We start from the raw sequence: 23,185 nt of genomic DNA on the forward strand, positions 1-23,185 counted from the left end.
ATCGGATAACAACATGGCCGACAGGCAGCCATCTTGGATTTTGACAATTGAAGTTTGTTATCGCTATTTCTGAGAAAGTACTGAAGGGATCTTTCTCAAATTTCATATGTAGGTTCCCCTTGGTGCTTAGTTATGCATATTGCATTTTGAAACTAATCAGAAAACAACATGGCCGACAGGCAGCCATCTTGGATTTTGACAATTGAAGTTTGTTATCGCTATTTCTCAGAAAGCACTCGAGGGATCTTTCTCAAATTTCATATGTAGGTTCCCCTCAGTGCCTAGTTTTGCATATTGGGACTAATCCAAAAACACATGGTCGACAGACAGCCATTATCGCTAAATCTTAAATTTTATATATAGCTTCCCCTTGTTTGAAAAGTACTAGCTATAGAGGGCTGTTTCTGAATTTACACAGATTAGTAAGACTTAGAAGAAGGGAAAAGCAGAGAAAAGATAAATCTGACATGGAACCTATGAAGATCATTCAATGGTGGGCGCCAAGATCCCTCTGGGATCTCTTGTTTCTTTATGATATTTACCAAGAAGCTGGCTCATTAATTTTGTTAATGCCCCATATAATACGTCAGGCATGACATCTTATCTATTTATTTCACACAATTTGCTGATCAGGTAAATTATACTATTGTATTGAGCACTCCTAATCTTCAAATGAAGATGACTATCAAGAATATCTTACTTCTAAGATGTGCCATACTTTCATTGTAATATCAACTTACATTTACTAGGTCTACATGTTTCCATTTCTGATTCAGAATCATCTACATCTGTGGATTCATCACGGGGCACTGAAAAAAAACCATGAGCGGACAATTATTTCTTTAGAATAATTCACAACTGAATTTTGAGAGGGAACCCATATGAACTAAAATTGCTAAATTTAATCATTTTATAATTTACTTCCAATTTTTAACCATAACTAATATAATTATACTGAATATGTCAGCTTCAAGAAATTCCCCGAGTAGTTACTTAATGTGCAATTCTCTGAGTAATTGATGAATTGGTGAAGAAGGCTGCACAATATATCGCATAAGCTAAGTTGTATCGGTGAGTAACAGGTAAATGTTTACCTTTAATTCCGGATCCCGATCAGAATCGTATTGTTCAGAATCATACTGTTCACTGTCTAGATCACATTTCTTTGTACTTTTCCTTTTGCAGAGAACCTTTTTTTGGTCACTAGAAAGAAACTTTTCACATATTATAGCTACACGAAAGGAAATAATGCAGACTAATATTGTTTGAATTTCGAAGTTCTAATCTATCTACAGCATATCATTCATTTTTTGTCCATTTTGCCAGACTTTGTTATATAAAGCCAAAATTTTGACAGCATGACTCTTTGATCCAAGGAATGATCAGGCCAATAAAACATAGAAAGAAGTTTTAAGAAATTTACTTTTCCTTAGGATTTCTAAATCATATCGTCAAAATCTAGCAACTCGAATTGAAGAAAAAATGTTATGCAGTGCCATTTGAACAATCCAATGTTAACATCTAACTATGATAGGTACTTCCAATTATTGACATGACAGAAACTCAGAAGACAGCATTTGGTGACTGTACAAGTCTTAGTTTTTGAGAAAGTACACTGAACATAAATTTTCATTTTTGACACAGCTGAAAATGGAAACAAAAAACTAACGTTTTTCTCAGCAAGTCAGAACAAAAAATATTTGATACCTTTATCCTCTGCTTCTTCTTCTTCTTCAGAAACAATAACAGCCATTCTCTTCACCAGTTTTCTTTTGATTGCTTTTTTGTCGTCTTTCTAAGAAAGAAAATTACAACATAACATAGTTGGACATTTACACAAATACTTGTAAAATGTAACTATTTCTAACTTCCTGTTAATGCAAACAAGAGGTTAAAAGGTCTGCATCGCTTGCAGGATTTCTTTTGCCCATGTTACGGGAGCGGGATCGCTGGCTGAGCGGGTTTGCTGGCCCGCCGGAGCGGGATCGCTGGCTGAGCGGGTTTGCTGGCCCGCCGGAGCGGGATCGCTGGCTGAGCGGGGTTGCTGCCTTGTCAGAGCGGAATCGCTGCGTGAGCGGGATCGCAGCGACATCGCTTGCGCGGGATTACGGCGGGATTGCAGCGGGGTTTTAATCCTCATCGCTCGACGGGCGCAAACGCGCTGTGAGCGTTTGAGTACCAAATCACCCTCCTAGTACTGTACATGTGTATTTTCACAACTAATTAAGTTTGGTACATGTATAGTACATACACACATGTATATGTGTAAATATTTCCCCTGGTGTTGAAATGTATATTTTAATTTATTTGCAGAACGTTTTTCTTGTTTCTGTTTGTGATTACCAATTACATGTCATAAATGAATTAGCCGCCCATTGCCAGAAAATGTCATTACATATGTCCGTGTGTAAAAATTATCAGCCACATAATTCCATAAATGTGTATGAGTGTTACAAGCGCGGATCTAGAAGGGGGTCTCCCCCCCCCCCCCCCTTGGAATTATTTAATTTTACAAAAAACAACATAAATCGATGCTGTATTATTGGATTTCTAGGCTCCCCCCCCCCCCCCCCCCCCCCCCCTGGAAAGAAATTCTAATAGTTGGACACCCCTGAAAAAAAATCCTGGATCTGCACCCAAGTGTTTGTTTTATTTGCTTACAAATGTCATAGATTAGCAGCCCAGAAGGTATCGTAACTTATAGAAATGTATGTCTATGTGTAAAAACTCGAATACACTACCCTCTCTTCAATACACATCATCATCAGACACAGTTCATTAAATAATTTTTTTCTAGTGGTGGGAATCAGATACACTTTGAATAACCGGAAGGCATCTTTCGATTGATTATAATTGGCTATAATGTATCTGATTAAGAAATGTATATATAGCAACTATTCCAAATAAAATTCAGTAATCGATAATTGAAAGTTTTTGTGGAAGCAATCGATCATAACCGACAATCAACCAGTCACTACACTTTATATTTAAGGCCCTGCAGGTAGGGCGTAAGAATTGTACCTGCTGCCCCCATTGCATCATCGTAAGAGGCGACTAAACTTGGGATCTTATCTTTTCTCTTCTTTCTTGATAACTTTCTTCTTCCTAATGTCTCCCTTGACAATGCCTCACTTTTGGCCTTTAGTTCGCCGCTGTGAGGAAGGTTTTGGGTTATGTCCCCTAGCCGAGACATACCAGAGTCTTTAAAAATGGTCGTTGCTACTCCTGCTTAGCGCTCAGCATATTTGGAGTGGGACGACTAGTTGGCCCGTTGTCAGTATAATGTGACCGGGTGGGGTGTGCTGCTGGGTGTCTTCGGCAGTATGCTTCAGTGAGATAGCACTTTAAATCGGCAAAAGTTCCGGCCTATCACAAGGAGACTTAACACGAACATACCGCAGCCTCCCAAAACACACATACGCACTCACCACACATACATGTCACATGCACGGGAGGCCGTCCTTAAATGACCTTAGATGTTAATAGGACGTTAAACAAAATAAACCAAACCAAACCAAACATGGACAAGCGTAATACATACATCTTGACGTCGCAACGTTACACGTGTACGTCCGAATTTCTTCCCGATCTGTTGAGATGTATAACCAACTGATTTTAGTCGATGTATAAACTCGTAAGTGAGTAGCGATCTGTTGTTGAGTTAGCCGCCCATGAAAAATGCGAGAGTCTGTCCTCTATTGGGATGGCCATAGCATATTTGTAAAAATCAATTTTAAGTTTGAAACCCATTGGCGATCAAGACTGGTAATCGTAAGAAATTGACACTAGTTTAATTGGAAAACAACGTATGCATTTATACAGTTAAAGAATGTTGATAATCATGGCACAGTGGAAGTGGAACATTTTTTTTAACAGATGATTGATTTCGAATATTTTTAACGGGATATCAGGTAAGGCTACACAATTCCCCTTTACTTTTTTGCGGCTATGTATATTCAATGCAAATATTTTACAATTGAAAAAGTTGCATTTCTTAATAATTTTAATCATCTATATTGAAAGTATTGATGCATTCTAATTATAGTTTATTGCGATGAATTGTGCATTTTCTTACAAAAAACATGAAAGGATTATTCATCTGTTTTACTGTCTTAAAGAATAATTAGATGAAAGATATTTTGTGTTTCTTCTGGCAAATTATTACACGCATATGAAGATATATCACTAAATTTTGTAACTTACAGCAGTGGCTGCATTTTTTCGAAGCACAGTGGACGTTACCCGCCCTAGTGTCCTAGGGCTGAAGCGATCTCTGTTAATACAGCATTAATGTATCGGGCGTCAACCCGCTGCCCTCTACCACTCTGAAAAACGGGACAGGCGTCCTGGCGGTTCCGGCAGAGGTACAGCACACCTGGCATTAATTTTGACGAAATTGCCAAATGTGCCGGCCCCGAGGTTGAAAATGTCTTATGGTTGTTCACCTTTAGTAAATCAAGATTTAGAAACATATATGAAAGTAACGAAAGCAATGTCATAATAATATGGAACAGAAATGCAATACTTTTCGTTCAAGGAATTATGTTTGTTGGAATAATCGCTTTGGTATATATAACGATATTTTTGCGACTGTTCAATGTTCTAATTCGACAATTTACTTGTCTATACTGTCGTTATTACTACCTGACAAATTATCTTTTTCTTTTATTACTATCCCGTGAACATCTGTTTGTTCGGATCCAGTACCTATATATATATATTGAAAAATATATTCAACACGAAAATATTTTCAACTATTATAGTACAGTATAGATAAGTATAATGTCGAATTTTCGAAGCAATCTATCATTTTATCAAGTAAATTACAAAAGATAACAGACATGGATCATGGAATAGTTACACATGTATATTTGATAAACAACGAACACTATCGGTATGTTTATGTTAATGATTCCTTTGGCCGATAACCAACTCGCCGAAGGCTTAGCAAACATGTCCATGGACAGTTCTAGCGAATATCTGTTTGTAAGGATCCAGTACCTATATTGGACCATACTGTCGTTATTACTTTCTAGACTATTCATTGGTGTCAATGGTTATAATAAATGCATGTTAATTACATACTCTCTAATTTCGGCAACAGGATTTGCTTCGCTTAATTTACTAACGCAATGAAATAAAACATTTGGTAGCTTTCTATCGAGATGTAATCTCTAGATACAATCTAATTTTAAATTGAAAACAAAGTTAACATTTCCTATCACCATTCAAAAATCTTGAAATTATAAAATACATTTTTTGTTATTTACTTTTAAATCAAATATTATTATAAACAACAAAGGAATTTTATTTCATTATACGACCGCGTTAATCATACTTACTCTGATGACCATGTTGTCCTCTTTCTGGATTGCTGTTCGGACATCTCCTACATTCATGTTGATAATAGCCCCACACCTCTGTCCATTTTGGGAGATTAGACAAAATAAGATATGTTTAGCCATATCTTGTCCTTCCTCTGGCGTCGGTGTTTTGCCTTAAAGTTATAATTCAACAAAATCAGATAATGTAAATAACATATTGCAGGTGGGATTTCTTTTCGTGTTAATGAAGCAATTATTTGTTCGATAATAACAATTTCGGATGACATCCATGTTGGTTCAGACATATCCTTTGATATTACACGCGTTATAATAAAATCACAAGCAATTCTGTAGGACACTTTATACTTTTCGATTTATACTTGTGAAAACAGTTAGAACAGTGGTTAAGTATCCATTTTCTGGCCTCCGTTCTCCTCCGTTCCGCCTCCTTTCGGCCAGAAAGTAAAATGGCTTCTTCGTTCGGCTCGACCAGCCTTTTGGCTTAATAAAACATTGTACTGGCTTTTCTATTCCTTTTTGTTCGGGTATTCTGGCCGGGCCATTCGTAATGAACAAATAAGCAAAAACAAATAGCATCCAAACTAAGGAGATTAAGAACATATCACGTCTCTGAAACCTCGAGCGTTTATTTGTTTTATCATACATTCAAAAAGAAATGTTGAACCCCAGAGGTATTGACAAAAACATTTTAGAGCTTTTTAAGTTATGGAAATATTTTTTTCTTTAATTCTAAAATCCAGAGTTAGGGAACGTCTGTTTGAAACTATAGGGTTACGATTCAAAATATATTTTCAGTAGCTATAATGATAACCTTCGCGTGTAATGTTTAATGAACAGTCGCGTAGCTGGAGAAGCAAATTTTTGGCTTTCCGACTCCTTCGGCTTTATTATCGGAGGAGGGTTCTGTCACCCCTGCCGGTGCTTACATTTAGTCCCAATAAAAAGCGGGTACTTTACCACTGGATTTAACTTTTAAATGCGTCTTCGTATTGCCTTACCTCATGTCAAGTAAATGAATCAAATCAAGTTTTCTGCTCTTGTAATGTGCATTACCACAAGCACTGAAGTCAGACTTAATTGTACGTGATGAATTCAATAAAGTGTTCGTGATACGTTTACCAGTTTTCAGAATATTTACCTCTTTCTATGTCGGAGATGGTTTTTAAGACATTTTGGAAATCCGATGATGTTGGATGGTTTAATACCACAGCGTCGCTGACCATGGTCTGTAAATTGATTCCGAGAAAAAGCAAAAATGTGGTTTAATCAAATGATCAGGAATTGGGAAGACCAAGTCTAGGTATGGGCCATTTTCTCTTTGTCTGTGTTAGACTTTCAAATGCATATGGGTCAAACGAATTTGTAGGCCCTATGGTTCATGGCCCCTCCTTCCCAACCCCTGAATGATACCATGAAACGAGTATCGAGATAACACTGAACCGTATCATTTGATAAAATCACTAGAAAGACATTTGAATCTATATACAAACTATCCATGCTTTACATTATGATAAGTATGCGTTTGCTCAATTAACATAAAACCATAATATACATTTCACTGCGTGATGACATTTAAACCAAATCTAAATAATTCTTTTAAACAACTGCAATATGAACCTCTTCCTGCCAGGCAGTGTATAACCGAAGGGGGACATGTACAATAAAGATACGACATCTGAGTACGTCGTTTGCATCATCAACTTTTTTATGTTGTCATTCACCTCTGGTTGAAATCAATTTAGTTTGCACTATCAGTTTACAACATGCTTTAAGTAGAATGTATGATTTCAATATATCTTCCACTTACTTTCACTCCTAACCGACGTGTTGTACCGCTGTACCCGCCGTTGCTTTGCCAGGCTTTTAGCGAGAATGGCAGCCTTTTCCTTACCAAAAAAGAAAGAAAAAACCCACTTTGAGTTTGCACAGGCTTTGAACAAAATTTTCGGAGAATACTGAAATTTTGGATTAAAAATTTGATCAACCTATAAAGGATAAAGAAACCCCACTTCAATATCAAGGCTTTGAGCAAAATACGTAAATTGAAATACAACATTTAACTTCGAATATTGGACCATCTATCTTCAATGTTCTGAGATTTCTAACAAACGAGGACCTCATTAGGGCGGCATTCATTACGGTACTCTTATATACACTATTTTTAAATAACGAATCTTGTCAGACCGATCCCTAAAATCGCACGTGTCCTCCTCAAACAGATAATGCGTCTCTTATTCTGTGGGTCATGGCGCTCATCAGGCCATCAACTTCCCATATACTATGTTATTCCATTCCTTGGTAAATACGTTGGTAAGTATAAGTAAGTATAGGGAGGTTAAGTAGAATGTTTAGCCGATTCCGATCTCTTTTCTTTTATCTGTACCTGAAGTGTCTCATTGGGGACAAATCGGCGGTGCGATCATGACGTCTTGACGTTTGACGTGCGGATGTCGGTCTGTCATCAACTCTTCCCGTTGTGTTATAACTAACTGATTTAAAGTCGATTTGTAAACTGCGAAGTGAGAAGCGGCCTGTTGTTGGGTACTGCCGCCCATGAGTATTGTGGGAGCCTGTTTTTCCAACTAGGGATGTGATTGGAATATTTGCCAAAACGATTTTAAAGGTTTTGGCTAACATGCGTCATGGTGATAGTCAAAAATTAACACTTGTTTGAATAATAAAAAGGAACGCATGTATTTTTAGTCACAGTATGTTGATATTGAACTTTTCAAAAAAACATTCTGTGACTGATAATTTAAGAACCTTAGGTTTTATTTCTTTATAATTTAAGTATATATTCACACAGCCAATTGTATTTGTTGCCTTTTTGAATAGAACTTAACCTGCCGTTTTCCTTAGAATAGGAACAAAATCAACAACTGTTGGTTTACATTTTTGGGAATTCCTTATCAAAGTTGAAATTGTCTGTGATGACAGAACAATCCTGTGACCCAAACGAATCGGTTAAAAGTTAAAATCTGCTTAGATTTTCGTGCTTCTATATTAATTAACTTCACGGCCAACACTGCCTGAATTTCAAGATTGAACTTTTCCAAAAATCTCGTTCGCTCTGTTATCAGAAAAGTGCAGTACAGGCGAACGGCATACATGTAATTTTGAATTGTGCTGGCTTTGGTGGTGTCATGTTCAATCTCCTTTTCTTTAGGACCAAAGAACTGACGCTCTAGTCGAGCCGCTGGAGCGTCCTCATCCGTCTCACCTAGAAGAGGGTAAACATAAAAACAAGCAACCTCCAAATCGTTGTCGTCATTTTCCTAGTAAATAGTTACGAAATGTGTATAAACGCATGCTTTTTAAATGCTTGTCGTTTAAGGCGTATTCACAACTAAAACGCTCAGTGGACCGAACTATGTCGGTCTGATTTATATACAGTTATCGTTCAGCGTTGACTGCTGATCAAATCCCTAGAAGTGTCGCTTGATAGGAATGATAACAGAAAACACCGTCAAAACTGTCATTACACAACAGTATAAAACATTTCATGTTATAATAATTGAGCTGCCTTTGGATATTTCTTTTATAAAGGAAAAAGTAACGCTGATTTAAGAACTGTTCGTTTGTATAGGATAATATAGCATACATGCCCATTACGTACCGTTTCTGAACACTTCCCGAAGGTCCATTTCGTTTGACATCGTTTTTATCACTTTCTCTATACAGACTCTACTGCCTGGCCTGTTTTATAGATCGCCCTCCCCCGGCGCTATTATTTAAGTAAGTTTCAAAGTTCTCCAACTGGGTGGAGGCAGGTCGAGGTTTTGCTAAAAAGAAATAACAATTCATGTATCACTGGTGACACGTGTCGAATATAGAATTGTACACTTTTTTTTTATTCTACCTTTTTGGGACAGGATAAGACCGTAGGGTATGATATCAAAATATGAAGTTGCTGACTGAGAGTATCAGGATGATTGGTAAACAATAATTTAGATAAAAGAGTCAACACACAGACACAGGACACTAAACCCGGCTAGTGACAGAGGAACAGAATGACACGCAACCACACATTGAACCGGGGTACTGACAACAGAACAACAAGAGGCCCAGAGGGCCTGTATCGCTCACCTGGATTTCATGAGATATGAAACAAGAATAATGATTAAGTATATTTGTCACTGGTATTGCTATGTCAATATATCATAGGCATTTTATATGGGTACGTCGGGATTTGATGTCAAAAAATGCATTAATCCATGAAATAAAATTAACTTTTGGCACAACCCCATAGGGATGCTACCCACACAAATGTGAGTGATATCCATTGCTTAGTTTCAGAAAAGAAGTTGTTTAAACAAATTGACCCCTTTTGACCCCGCCTTCTGCACCCCAGGGGGAGTGGGGGTCAGTTCCTTCCTTTATAAAATTTTGAATCCCTACCCAAAAGGATGCTACCAGGCAAATATGAGCGATATATCTTGCTTAGTTTCAGAGAAGAAGTTGTTCATATCAATTCAACCAAATTGACCCCTCTTGGCCCTGCCCCTCAGGCCCCCGGGGGGTCAGCCTCACCATTTGTACAATTTTGAATGCCCACCCAATAGTGATGCTACCAGGCAAATATGAGCAATATCCATTGGTTGGTTTCAGAGAAGAAGTCGCTAATATCAATATAGCTCAATTGACCACATTTGGCCCCGCCCCTCAGGCCCCCGGGGGGTCAGCTCCATTATTTGTACAATTTTTAATCCCCACCCCATAGTGATGCTACCAGGCAAATATGAGCGATATCCATCGCTTGGTTTCAGAGAAGAAGTCGTTTATATTAAGAGAGCCAAAATGACCCCTTTTGGCCCCGCCCCTCAGACCCCTTGGGGGTCAGCCCCACCATTTGTACAATTTTGAATCCCCACTCCATAGGGATGCTACCAGGTAAATATGAGTGATATCCATTGCTTAGTTCCAGAGCAGAAGTCGTTTATATCAATTCTGTAAAACTGACCCCTTTTGGCCCCGCCCCTCAGACCCCAGGGGGTCAGCCCCGTCATTTGTACAATTTCAAATTCCTACCCCAAGGTGATGCTACCAGTAAAATATGAGAGATATCCATTGTTTGGTTCCAGAGAAGAAGTCAATTATATGAATATAGCCCGATTGACCACATTTGGCCCCACCCCTCAGGCCCCTGGGGGGTCAACCCCATCATTTGTACAATTTTGAATCCCCACCCCATAATGATGCTACCAGGCAAATATGAGTGACAGGCATTGCTTGGTTTCAGAGAAGAAGTCGTTTATATCAATATAGCCAGATTGACCACATTTGGCCCCACCCCTCAGGCCCCTGGGGGGTCAACCCCATCATTTGTACAATTTTGAATCCCCACCCCATAATGATGCTACCAGGCAAATAAGAGTGACAGGCATTGCTTGGTTTCAGAGAAGAAGTCGTTTATATCAATATAGCCAGATTGACCACATTTGGCCCCACCCCTCAGGCCCCTGGGGAGTCAACCCCATCATTTGTACAATTTTGAATCCCCACCCCATAATGATGCTACCAGGTAAATATGAGCGATAGCCATTGCTTGGTTTCAGAGAAGAAGTCGTTTATATCAATATAGCCAGATTGACCACATTTGGCCCCGCCCCTCAGGCCCCTGGGGGGTCAGCCCCATCATTTGTACAATTTTGAATCCTCACCCCATAGTGATACTACCAGGCAAATATGAGTAATAGCCATTGCTTGGTTTCAGAGAAGAAGTCGTTTATATCAATAGCGCAAAAATGACCCCTTTTGGTCCCGCCCCAGAGGCTCCCAGGGGGTCAGCCCCATCATTTGTACAATTCTTAGTCCCCTACCCATAGGGATGCTTTTGACCAAATTTGGTCAAATTCTGATGTGTGGTTATGAAGAAGAAGTCAATTGTTGACGGACGGACGGACGACGGACGACGGACGGACGACGGACGCAACGGTATGGCATAAGCTCACCTTGGTCCTTCGGACCAGGTGAGCTAACAAGACATACCACAGGATAGCGAACCACACTTTATACCACTACCAATGCAATTAAAAATATATGTCCGTATCCTCTCTGGTGTACGACCCTTCTCCACACTCTAAATAGGTCAATATTTTCATTAAAAATGTCCCTGCTTCTAATTTTCTTTCTAAATTCTCTAAATGCCCGCATGATGAAAATCCCAGGTGGGTCCCATCATCTGGGGTCCGAGGACGCTGAATTGCACAAAACGTCATGTCCGATGTCCCTATAAGGAGCCACCAACCAATTGTTTTTCCAGACTTTAGCGTTAATGTTTAGGGTCTCATATAACACTTATTCAAAAATTAAAAGTGGGGTCCTTCTGCTCAAACATTTCCCAAAGAAATAAAAAGAAGAACAAGAGATCCCAGAGGGATCTTGGCGCCCACCATTGAATGATCTTCATAGGTTCCATGTCAGATTGATCTTTTCTCTACTTTTCCCTTCATTTTACTAATCTGTGCAAATTGCGACATCCCTCCAGTACTTTTCAAACAAGAGAATCCTAGCTATATAAGAAATTTGAGATTTAACAATAATTGCTGTTTGTTTGCCAGGTTGTTTTCAGGACAGACTGGTCCAAAAATGCAATACAAGGGACCAAGGGGAACCTACTTATGAAATTTGAGAAAGATCCATTCAGTACTTTGACAAATAGAGATAACAAACTTCAATTGTCAAAATCCAAGATGGCTGCCTGTCGGCCATGTTGTTTTCCGATTGGTCTCAAAACGCAATATGCATAACTAGGCACCAAGGGGAACCTACATATGAAATTTCAGAAAGATCCCTTTAGTACTTTCTCAGAAATAGCGATAACAAGAATTGTTTACGGACGGACGGACGGACGGACCAACATTTGAGGATTAGGAGGTAACGGTATTAGGAGTTAATTAACCCCCAATTATGGTCTTTGAAAATAAACTGTTCTAACATTTGAGGATAAGGTGTTAATTTGTCCGTAATTTTAAGAGGCTAACTTTAATTTTTGTCCGTTGTCTAGGAGGTATTTTGCATAAGTATTGTTTTTATTATACAGAATGTCTATAATGTTAGCTAGAAATTGGTATTAGAAATACACAACATAACCAGTGATGGAGATGTATGCTATTAAAATACAAAAGATTTTGGAACTGCTAATTTTTTCCATGACAGACATTCTTTGTCTATTTAGTTTTGGGGTGGAATAACTCGCAGCAGCTCAAGTCATATGAAAATAAATACATATATATAGCTAGGGAGACATCACCAGATAATTACATATTAGACAGGAAAGAAATGGAAAAATAAGAACACAAGTGTTGAAATGGAGACAGCAACCTGCCAATTTCTTCAAAATCTTCTTATAGGTTTAAATGTTAAAGGTTACCATTAGTTTAGGTTTACCTCTTAATGTCTTGGACAATATTAACACCTAATCATTATGGACTCAAGTGTAGCTCACCTAGGAACTGAGAGGTAACATAGTGTCTATATAAATAGGAGCTAACAATTTCCAGTTTTACCTCTTCATGTCATGGACAATATTAACACCTAATCATTAAGGACTCAAGTTTAACTCACCCAGGAACCGAAAGGTAAAACAGTGTCTATATAAATAGGAGCTAACAATATCTAGTTTTACCTCTTCATGTCATGGACAATATTAACACCTAATCATTAAGGACTCAAGTTTAACTCACCTAGGAACCGAAAGGTAAAACAGTGTCTATATAAATAGGAGCTAACAATATCCAATTTTACCTCTTAATGTCTTGGACAATATTAACACCTTATCATTATGGACTCAAGTGTAGCTCACCTAGGAACTGAGGTAACACAGTGTCTATATGAATAGGAGCTAACAATATCCAATGTTACCTCTTAATGTATTGGACAATATTAACACCTAGTCATTATGGTCTCAAGTGTAGCTCACCTAGTAACTGTGAGGTAACACAGTGTTTATATGAATAGGAGCTAACAATATCCAATTTTACCTCTTAATGTCTTGGACAATGTTAACACCTAATCATTAGGGACTCGAGTGTAGCTCACCTAGGAACTGAGAGGTAACACAGTGTCAATATGAATAGGAGCTAACAATATCCAATTTAACCTCTTAATGTCTTGGACAATGTTAACACCTAATCATTATGGACTAAAGTGTAGCTCACCTAGGAACTGAGAGGTAACACAGTGTCTATATGAATAGGAGCTAACAATATCCAATTTTACCTCTTAATGTCTTGGACAATATTAACACCTAGTCATTATGGACTCAAGTGTAGCTCACCTAGTAACTGAGAGGTAACACAGTGTCTATATGAATAGGAGCTAACAATATCCAATTTTACCTCTTAATGTCTTGGACAATGTTAACACCTAATCATTATGGACTCAAGTGTAGCTCACCTAGGAACTCAGAGGTAACACAGTGTCTATATGAATAGGAGCTAACAATATCCAATTTTACCTCTTAATGTCTTGGACAATATTAACACCTAGTCATTATGGTCTCAAGTGTAGCTCACCTAGTAACTGAGAGGTAACAGTGTCTATATGAATAGGAGCTAAAAATATCCAAATTTACCTCTTAATGTCTTGGACAATGTTAACACCTAATCATTATGGACTCAAGTGTAGCTCACCTAGGAACAGAGAGGTAAGTGTCTATATGAATAGGAGCTAACAATATCCAATTTTACCTCTTAATGTTTTGGACAATATTAACACCTAATCCTTATGGACTCAAGTGTAGCTCACCTAGGAACTGAGAGGTAACACAGTGTCTATATGAATAGGAGCTAAAAATATCCAAATTTACCTCTTAATGTCTTGGACAATATTAACACCTAATCATTATGGACTCAAGTGTAGCTCACCTAGTAACTGAGAGGTAACACAGTGTCTATATGAATAGGAGCTAACAATATCCAGTTTTACCTCTCAATGTCTTGGACAAAACACCTAACTATTATGGACTCAAGTTTAGCTCACCTAGGAAGTGAGAGGTAACACAGTGTCTCTATGAATAGGAGCTAACAATATCCAATTTTACCTCATAATGTCTTGGACAATATTAAGCCTAATCCTTATAGACTCAAGTGTAGCTCACCTACGAACTGAGAAGTACAGAATTGTCCATAAGATTAGGAATTAATATATATTGGAACAAACATCACTGTTTACATTTTAATATTGTTATGTGATTTATGCAGTCTTCCGAAATGCTACTCTACATCATCCCACTAAAAAATGGAAATAAAATGGTCAAGATATAACGAAAAACTTTCTTTCCTTGGCATGATTATATTACAGGGACTAATTCTCTATCCTTCCATTTAATCTTTCATTTTTGTGAAAGAATAAGAATATTAGCTATGAGGTAAATAAAAAAAAAGTTGAAATGACAAATATAATTCACATGTTTACAAAAGTTTCTGTTTTCCAAACAACTTTCTCTCCTCACACAATTAAAGAAAACAATTTGTCGCTTTATACAGTAATTATTTAGCATTCATGAGAATTACGCTCAAGTCATATCAAAACATAATTATATATGTGATCATGTACCAAGCTGTTATAAACTAAGCAGATCTAGATGCTGTATCAAATTAGAACAATTGTAACGTGCAACATTCACAATACTAAATTTGAGATATTCCTGCTTTGTCTCAACACCTCATTTAATGGAATTGACTTATCTAGGAACAGATAAACAAAATGTGTCTCATCTAGGAACAGATTTATAATGAATACCTCTTAATTAATGTCCTGGACAATATAAACGATGTCTATCAAAATTTGCCTCTCAATTTTCTTCGACAAAAGCAACACTTGATGTTAACCACTCGAGTGTTATTCACACAGGAAATGATAAGTCAATATTACAAGTCACACAATTGTATACTGTTCTAGACTTTACAATAATTAAAAATCAAACTTTTTTTTTTAATTATGTGCAAAACTTTTTGTTTGTTGCCCTTTTCATCTATTTTACTGCATACAGCATATATTTTAAAATACATCCAAGTTTGAATCCTACAAGTAATTTGCTATTTTATCAGAAAATCTGCCATTGACTGTTTTTAATCAGTCTTTCTTATATGCTCTCTTCTTGATTAGCATGTTTGATACTTTTTTTTTAATGTTTCCCAATCCCTTTTGTGGAGGTCCCCTTTGGCTTCTTTACTTTTTGTAATAGCTGCCTTGCAATGGTACTTGCTTGGGCAAGTCTTTTCAATTTCTCCGGAAAAGTACTTTTCAAAGTATGAGGTAATCTCTTCCTCCTCTTTTTTGGTCCACCTTATCCTTTTCACAGATTTTGGTGTTTTTCTCCTGTTTATTTCTCCATCATCATCATTGATGATATCTTCAGGCAGAATGTCATCAATTTGCTCCGTTTCCTTAGAAGGCTTTTCATACTCTACAAGGTCTGTAACACACCAAAATCATACACAAATCTATTTTCATTTCTAAACAGAGTATCTTTCTTACATATGCATCATCTTAATCAGAAAATAGCCAACAACATTAAAATAAAATATAATACAAACATCTGAGAAAATGCTAGCATAAGAATGAAAAGCTGAAATACATTTTCTTTAAAAGAGTTTTGCAAGTCGACATAATATAATTCAGGTTTGAACCTTGATAGGACAACCTACACTTGATAAATTTAGAAAATGTGACACAAAATTTACAACTTAATTAGAAGGAACAGACTATTCAGAACAAGCAACTTTATTAATGTATGTGTTAACTGAGAATGGGAAGATTATTTTCTTAGCTAGGGCACAGCTTGTATCAGTTTTTGCTTATAATTAAGCTGCACAAAGCATTAATATATCTTTCAAAAGACTAATTGCTCTTCACATGTTGGCATGGCAATATGCAAAGTTTATTGTTGCAAACACCTTTAAATATAATTTGAATTGAAATTACAAACTTACCATCAAGTTGTATTTCCGAGAGCTTTTTACCACTGAATTTTCCTACCAAGTTATGCTCTTTCATGATCATCAGTTTTGCTATATCAATCCTCTCGATTAGCCCCGATGTTTGCCTGTAGTATTGTTCATGGATGCGCATTGTGTGACCCAAATGGTTGCACAACCATTTAAGTTCATTATCTCCCAAACTCAACACCTAGAATATAAAAGTAAAAAATTAAGAAATATGTAGAGCTGACTGAATCAAACTTATAAATTAACTGAATATCTTTTCAAGAGTTTGTCATGAGATTAATGTTCTCATCGTGAGAATGTAGATGAAACTGCCAGACCAAAATACAAATCTGAATTTAGCTTTTAATTATAACGCAATCATTCAGTTACAGATATATAATAATAACTATTTAAAGCTAAAATTGAAAGGTCATCCAGAGGAAAACCTATTCCCACAGCAGATGCTGGTAATTTACCTCATTTAAAACCTCATTTGAGATATTTTGGCTCTTAACCTATAAGTAAAATTTAAGTCAGTAGAAGAGTTTTCCAGACACCATATTTACAATAGAAGACGAACTCCCTTAAAAAGGGTTGAAATTAAAATGCCAGTGAACAACTATATCATTCAAGTAAGTTTCAATCAAATCTGCACATTAGTTAAGATGGAACTTTCAGACTAGTTACTGCATACGACAAACAGACAGTGATTCCTACAATAATCAACGAAGACTCAAGACCTTCATATCGCTCATTTAGCTTGTATAATTTTCCTCATCTCTTGTTCCAATATGTAGTATATATCAGTTCAATTTTGTTGATGTATTATTTTATTACCTGGGCAATCGTAGCCGTGTGTTTTCTGAAGTTTGTTGCTAAGAGTCTCTTTGGATGCTTTAGTTTTGATCCAAGTCTTTCCTTTATCTCATTTAATGCATCACCTGCTCGAACAACACCTGTGCCTGGTAGGAAAAAATACAGTGAGAGACTAAATTCAAGAATTTCAATAAAGCTATTTTACTTATTCAGCTCCCCTCAGTTCTAAAGAACGATGCTATATTCTTGATCATAAAGAATATAACATATTATATGTGTCAGAGTATGTGAGAATGTGTGTACCTTAAATTTTTGTGCATCAATATCAAACCTGCAATTTTTAAAGAAAAATTTGCCAAACGCAAACAATTTGTTTGAACCAAATATATGAAAATGTATGGTTATGATCAAAAATAATTTAATGCATGCAGTATTTCTCTTTCATCAAAATACTCACTTTTGTTTGCAAACATGAACAGATTTTCTGCCTGTATACTGCATTTGTCTCTGCAGCTGCTGTTGGACAGAAACTCCAGTACTCTCTTTGTTTCTTCTGGTATAATAACAGGTAAACCTCTTCCAGTCTGCAAAATATAATGTTTTATCAGATATAAATATAAATTGATGCTTTTGTGTGAAATGGTAACACTTTCATAGATTTGATAAAATATGTGAAACCCATTCAAATAGATACATACAATCTATAATTAAATTATGTGTTTAAACATTTCTGGAAATTAACTTTAAAATTTTTAAACTGATAACTCACCTTTCCACGAATCTCCACAAGATCTTGACTTTCCAGTAAAGATTTTTCAAATTCTGTCAAAGATCGTCTCAGAGAAAGGTCTGCCTCGTCCAGTGAAGCTCTCTTCAAGTATGTTTCAATTCTGATGAGAATAAATTGTATGTCTACTTTTAGATAACATACAACCCTATTAACTTACCAATATCGCAATTGAAGCTAATTAAATACCCTTGCTATAATATTCATGTATAGAACTTCTAAGTTCTTTTGGCAAGACAATAACTTTTTTGAACTCTCACTTTGTCAGAAAAAAACAAGACTGCCACACAGCAAGTAATAACTTTGACCTTTTGTAAAAATTTGCCCGGGTGTGTTGTGGATTAAGTTTATTAGGAGTTTAAGGCGACTGATAAAAAATATAATTTAATTGAAAAATTACCTCAAGCTTTCCAGTTCCCCTGGACGTCTACTGTTGTATAACAGCAACCTGGTCTGCGTCAACAAGACGGCCTCTCTGAAAGTTGCTTCATCAGGTGTTGACAGATCTAAACTTTCCAACTGTTTCACTAGGTAAGATGCAAGTTGTACAATGTCATCTGGGTGTGGAAGGGTGCTCTCTTTGTTGAAATGCCTCTCTTCTAGGGTCACTCGTGCCAGTTTTGTCACTTTAACTCCCCATTCAAGTTGAAGTAGACGTAGAAAGTCTGTTGCTTCTTGTTTGCACAATTCATTGCTTTCTTTAATACTAAACCCTAACTTCAGGGATGAAAGACGAGATAGGCCATACCCTAGCTTTATAGCTGTACTTGGATTCTGCAGCTCATTCTCAGAGTTCTCATCACATGCCTTCAAGGTACACTCAACAAATGTGTCGAAGTTTTTAGGTACAAGAACACTGCTCATTGAAGCATCTTTTAAATGTAATTGTTCCCTTATCAACAACAAAAGCCTTGCTGCAAGTCGCATTCTGAAACTTGTAAAGTTCTTCCTACGAATGCGATTTCCCACGTTTTCCATCAGCCACACTTCTCCCAATGCTACAATTAAGTCATCTGTCTGGGCACACTCGGTTAGATCGTCTCTCTTCATTGATGAAAATACCTCTTTTTTCAGTTTTTTTGATGGGCGTGTAGTTATCTGTCCCTTCATAACTTTAGACTGCACAATCTTTGACCCTTTGTTCATATCCTCTATAGGTCTCGGAGGACAAATTGGTCCTTTTAAAGAAACTTCTTTTCCTGAGCAACTTGTCTCGTGTTTCATGATGTTGTCCAAAATGATCCACTCCTCACATCTAGGACACGGCCCGTTTTTTGAACTGTCAAAAATGCAGGTTCTTCTTGCGAGAAGAATCTCGCCCTTTTTCTGCTCACATACCTTGGTGTTATGAATGTTGTTTCCTTTGTTTCTAATAAAAGTTTGTAAATTATGTAACTCCGCTTTCTTTGCTTTTTTGTCTGTGGCATCAGATATTTTTTCAATTTCTGTTTTTATTTCCATACATTTCTTCACTTCCTCTGCTGTTCTGTGGCTGTGCTCTAAATGTGTTTGTATATTTGTCTTTAGTTTCCCACAAATGTAACAGGCATGTCTTCTATCATAAGGACGTCCATGCTTCGAATCTATATTCTTTGTAAACTTTTTTATGTACATTTCTGGATACAAAGTGTCATACAATTTTTCTTCTTCTTTAAGCTGACTCTCCAACAGAGGAACTTTAGTGGCATCTGATTCAAACTCTATTATTATGCATCCTTCTTTGTTGCTTTCCATCGCTTTTTGTTTACTTGCAGATGTTGGAGAACTTGTCACCACTTGAATCCCAAAGTTATTATCTGATCCAGATTCCGTGCTGGCCATATTTCCTAAATTCATATAAACATCTGACATCTCCCCCTCATCATAACTGTCAGGTACAAAGTCTTCTGAATCGGACATCGACACATCACTTTCAGATATGTTGATATGGCTGGGTACATAGTCCTTATCCGAATCTTGTAATTCAGATAGGCAATCTGAATCTTGTAATACAGATAGGCAATCTGAATCTTGAAATTCAGAGTGGCAAGTCTGTTTAAAGTTAGGGACAGTGACATCCCAGATGTATTCTGCTGTGACATCCTCTGCTGGTGCAGTAGGCTTTTGAGTGCAAGTGATGTCTTCTGTTGGTGTCATAGGCCATGGAGTGTGAGTGACATCCTCTGCTGGTGTTGTGGGCTCTGTAGTGTGAGTGACATCCTCTGTTGGTGTCATAGGCCATGGAGTGTGAGTGACATCCTCTGCTGGTGTTGTGGGCTCTGAAGTGTGAGTGACATCCTCTGCTGGTGTTGTGGGCTCTGTAGTGTGAGCGACATCCTCTGTTGGTGTTGTGGGCTCTGGAGTGTGGGCGACATCCTCTGTTGGTGTTGTGCGTTCTGTAGTGTGAGTGACATCCTCTGTTGGTGTCATAGGCCATGGAGTGTGAGTGACATCCTCTGCTGGTGTCATTGGCCATGGAGTGTGAGTGACATCCTCTGCTGGTGTCATTGGCCATGGAGTGTGAGTGACATCCTCTGTTGGTGTCATAGGCCATGGAGTGTGAGTGACATCCTCTGTTGGTGTCATAGGCCATGGAGTGTGAGTGACATCCTCTGCTGGTGTTGTGGGCTCTGTAGTGTGAGCGACATCCTCTGTTTGTGTTGTTGGCTCTGGAGTGTGAGCGACATCCTCTGTTTGTGTTGTTGGCTCTGGAGTGTGGGCGACATCCTCTGTTTGTGTTGTGGGCTCTGTAGTGTGAGTGACATCCTCTGTTGGTGTCATAGGCCATGGAGTGTGAGTGACATCCTCTGTTGGTGTCATAGGCCATGGAGTGTGAGTGACATCCTCTGCTGGTGTTGTGGGCTCTGTAGTGTGAGCGACATCCTCTGTTTGTGTTGTTGGCTCTGGAGTGTGAGCGACATCCTCTGTTTGTGTTGTTGGCTCTGGAGTGTGGGCGACATCCTCTGTTGGTGGTGTGGGCTCTGTAGTGTGAGTGACATCCTCTGTTGGTGTCATAGGCCCTGGAGTGTGAGTGACATCATCTGTTGGAGTTGTGGGCTCTGTAGTGTGGGCAACATCCTCTGTTGGTGCCATAGGCCCTGGAGTGTGAGTGAGATCATCTGTTGGAGCTGTGGGCTCTGAAGTGTGAGTGACATCATCTGTTGGAGCTGTGGGTTCTGAAGTGTGGGTGACATCCTCTGTTGGTGTTGTGGGCTCTGTAGTGTGGGCAACATCCTCTGTTGGTGTCATAGGCCCTGGAGTGTGAGTAAGATCATCTGTTGGAGTTGTGGGCTCTGTAGTGTGGGCAACATCCTCTGTTGGTGGCATAGGCCCTGGAGTGTGAGTAAGATCATCTGTTGGAGCTGTGGGCTCTGAAGTGTGAGTGACATCATCTGTTGGAGCTGTGGGTTCTGAAGTGTGGGTGACATCCTCTGTTGGTGTTGTGGGCTCTGTAGTGTGGGCAACATCCTCTGTTGGTGTCATAGGCCCTGGAGTGTGAGTAAGATCATCTGTTGGAGCTGTGGGCTCTGAAGTGTGAGTGACATCATCTGTTGGAGCTGTGGGCTCTGAAGTGTGGGTGACATCCTCTGTTGGTGTTGTGGGCTCTGTAGTGTGGGCAACATCCTCTGTTGGTGTCACAGACCCTGGAGTGCGAGCGAGATCATCTGTTGGAGCTATGGGTTCTGAAGTGTGAGTGACGTCATCTGTTGGTGCTGTGGGCTCTGAAGTGTGGGTGACATCCTCTGTTGGTGTTGTGGGGTCACTGCACTGTGTTATTTGGTGTTGACATATTTGGATATCGTCTTTGTACTTTCTTATTAAGTCTAGTTTTCCTTTATTTGCTAATTTTTCTGAAAAAGCAATGCAGGGAAACTTATTTCGGGAATGTTTAAATATTAATTTTCCTTCTGAGAAGAATAACAGAAATAGAAGTATTGTAGGCATAGGCCAATTAGCACAGACAAATTTTAGCACTCAGGCATGAGTTGGACTTTGCGGTGCAATAGTAAACAAATGCTATATTATGTACGGAGTTGTTGGAAAATGCTTAATTTGCTTTTGACATTGCGACTGCCAGATATTCGAGCGATACCTATCAGTAAGTTTCATTGAAATCTATCTGACAGAACAAAAGTTATAACCCCAAATATACATTGATATTACTTGGCAAATCAGAGGCCGTGGCTGCCATCTTGGATGCTGAAAAAGTATCTCATATAGTTCAGGAAAAGGTTACTCAATGGCTTATAAGCATTTCCAAATTAATTATAGACTTTCATTCACCTGATGAGCTTGCAATAAAGCAGGCGAAAGCAATTGTGATTCCTGGTTTGTGTTTTTATATTTTAATTATATATATAAAGGTAAAATAATGACTATCAGCGTTTTAACCCATGCCAGGATAACAACATAAGCACCACTTTTCTTCAAATAGACAACTTGAAAATTTAAAAAAAAAAGGGAAAAAAAAGAAACAAATCAATCAGAAGCATAGCAAAACAATAAATCCCAAAAATGTTGATCTTGTGATTAAGTGCAACCTTTTCCTTCGCAAGAAAGAATCATTTAAAACATGCAGCATTTCTACACAGGCATATGTACCAATATTTTAAAATGTAGTCCGAAATGAAGCCACATGTTCTTTGGTTATACACTAATCATCTTCACCAGCTAAGGCTTCTGATTACATTACACTCCATGAACCCTTGGCAGATATAGGTGTCAGTTCTAGTCCTCTAGCGGAGATTCGAAATTTCCACCCTTCAGGTATGAAGTTTTCGACCAATCAAAACGAATGTTACCGATTTACTTCATCAGTGATGTGTACTAATGCATATGGAGGCTTGTGTCATTTTGATGAGATATGCGATCAATGACTTCTATCAATTGATCAAACACTGTGAATGTTTCCCCAAAGATTGTACGTCTCTGTTCTTAGGTAAAATGCCATGACATAGTCGATAATGTAGCTCTGCACTGGGCGCCGCAATTTTTGTTTACTGTGAAACCAAGCCTGAATGTAAAACACAATTCTATTGGGTGTCCTGGGATTCCAGGGAGCGACGGTTTGAACACAACTATATCCGCCAAGTGAAGTGTGTACTAACAAGTGGAGTGTACTAACATAATCAGAAGCCTTGGCTGGCAAAGATGTGCACTAATTATATAATTAAACAAATCATTTTTGCACTTATTGACTGTATTACTTGCTGCTCGATACATTCTTCTACATTATCGAAATGCTGCATGATCAAAATCATAACCGGAACTATATTATGTAAGTGTACATGGTCAGGACTCTATTTTTTGCAAAAGATAATAATGTG

At 38.0% G+C, this 23,185-nt stretch overlaps 1 protein-coding gene across 1 annotated transcript; it reads right to left on the reverse strand.

Annotated features, from left to right (window-relative positions):
• Positions 1-14,100: 14,100 nt before the first annotated feature.
• Positions 14,101-21,703, reverse strand: LOC117340214. Its single transcript, XM_033901965.1, has 6 exons — positions 18,280-21,703; positions 17,862-17,982; positions 17,550-17,676; positions 17,114-17,238; positions 16,283-16,478; positions 14,101-15,765 (listed from the first exon to the last, which is right to left on the reverse strand). Exons 1-6 carry the CDS (start codon positions 21,339-21,341, stop codon positions 15,452-15,454), a joined length of 3,945 nt encoding a protein of 1,314 aa, XP_033757856.1. The 5' UTR covers positions 21,342-21,703; the 3' UTR covers positions 14,101-15,451.
• Between the last annotated feature and the right edge of the window lie 1,482 nt (positions 21,704-23,185).

The sequence above is a fragment of the Pecten maximus genome, chromosome 13 (assembly GCF_902652985.1).
Source record: "Pecten maximus chromosome 13, xPecMax1.1, whole genome shotgun sequence".
Taxonomy (NCBI): Eukaryota; Metazoa; Mollusca; class Bivalvia; order Pectinida; family Pectinidae; genus Pecten; species Pecten maximus.

Excerpts from the sequence above, each read along its gene's own strand:
- LOC117340214 (XM_033901965.1), bottom strand. The coding sequence starts at position 21,341 with ATGACACCAACAGAGGATGTTGCCCACACTACAGAGCCCACAACACCA. Across the intron at positions 17,983-18,279 it reads GGGGAACTGGAAAGCTTGAG|AATTGAAACATACTTGAAGA; the intron begins GTAATTTTTCAA and ends TATTCTCATCAG. Across the intron at positions 17,677-17,861 it reads TTGTGGAGATTCGTGGAAAG|ACTGGAAGAGGTTTACCTGT; the intron begins GTGAGTTATCAG and ends TATATTTTGCAG.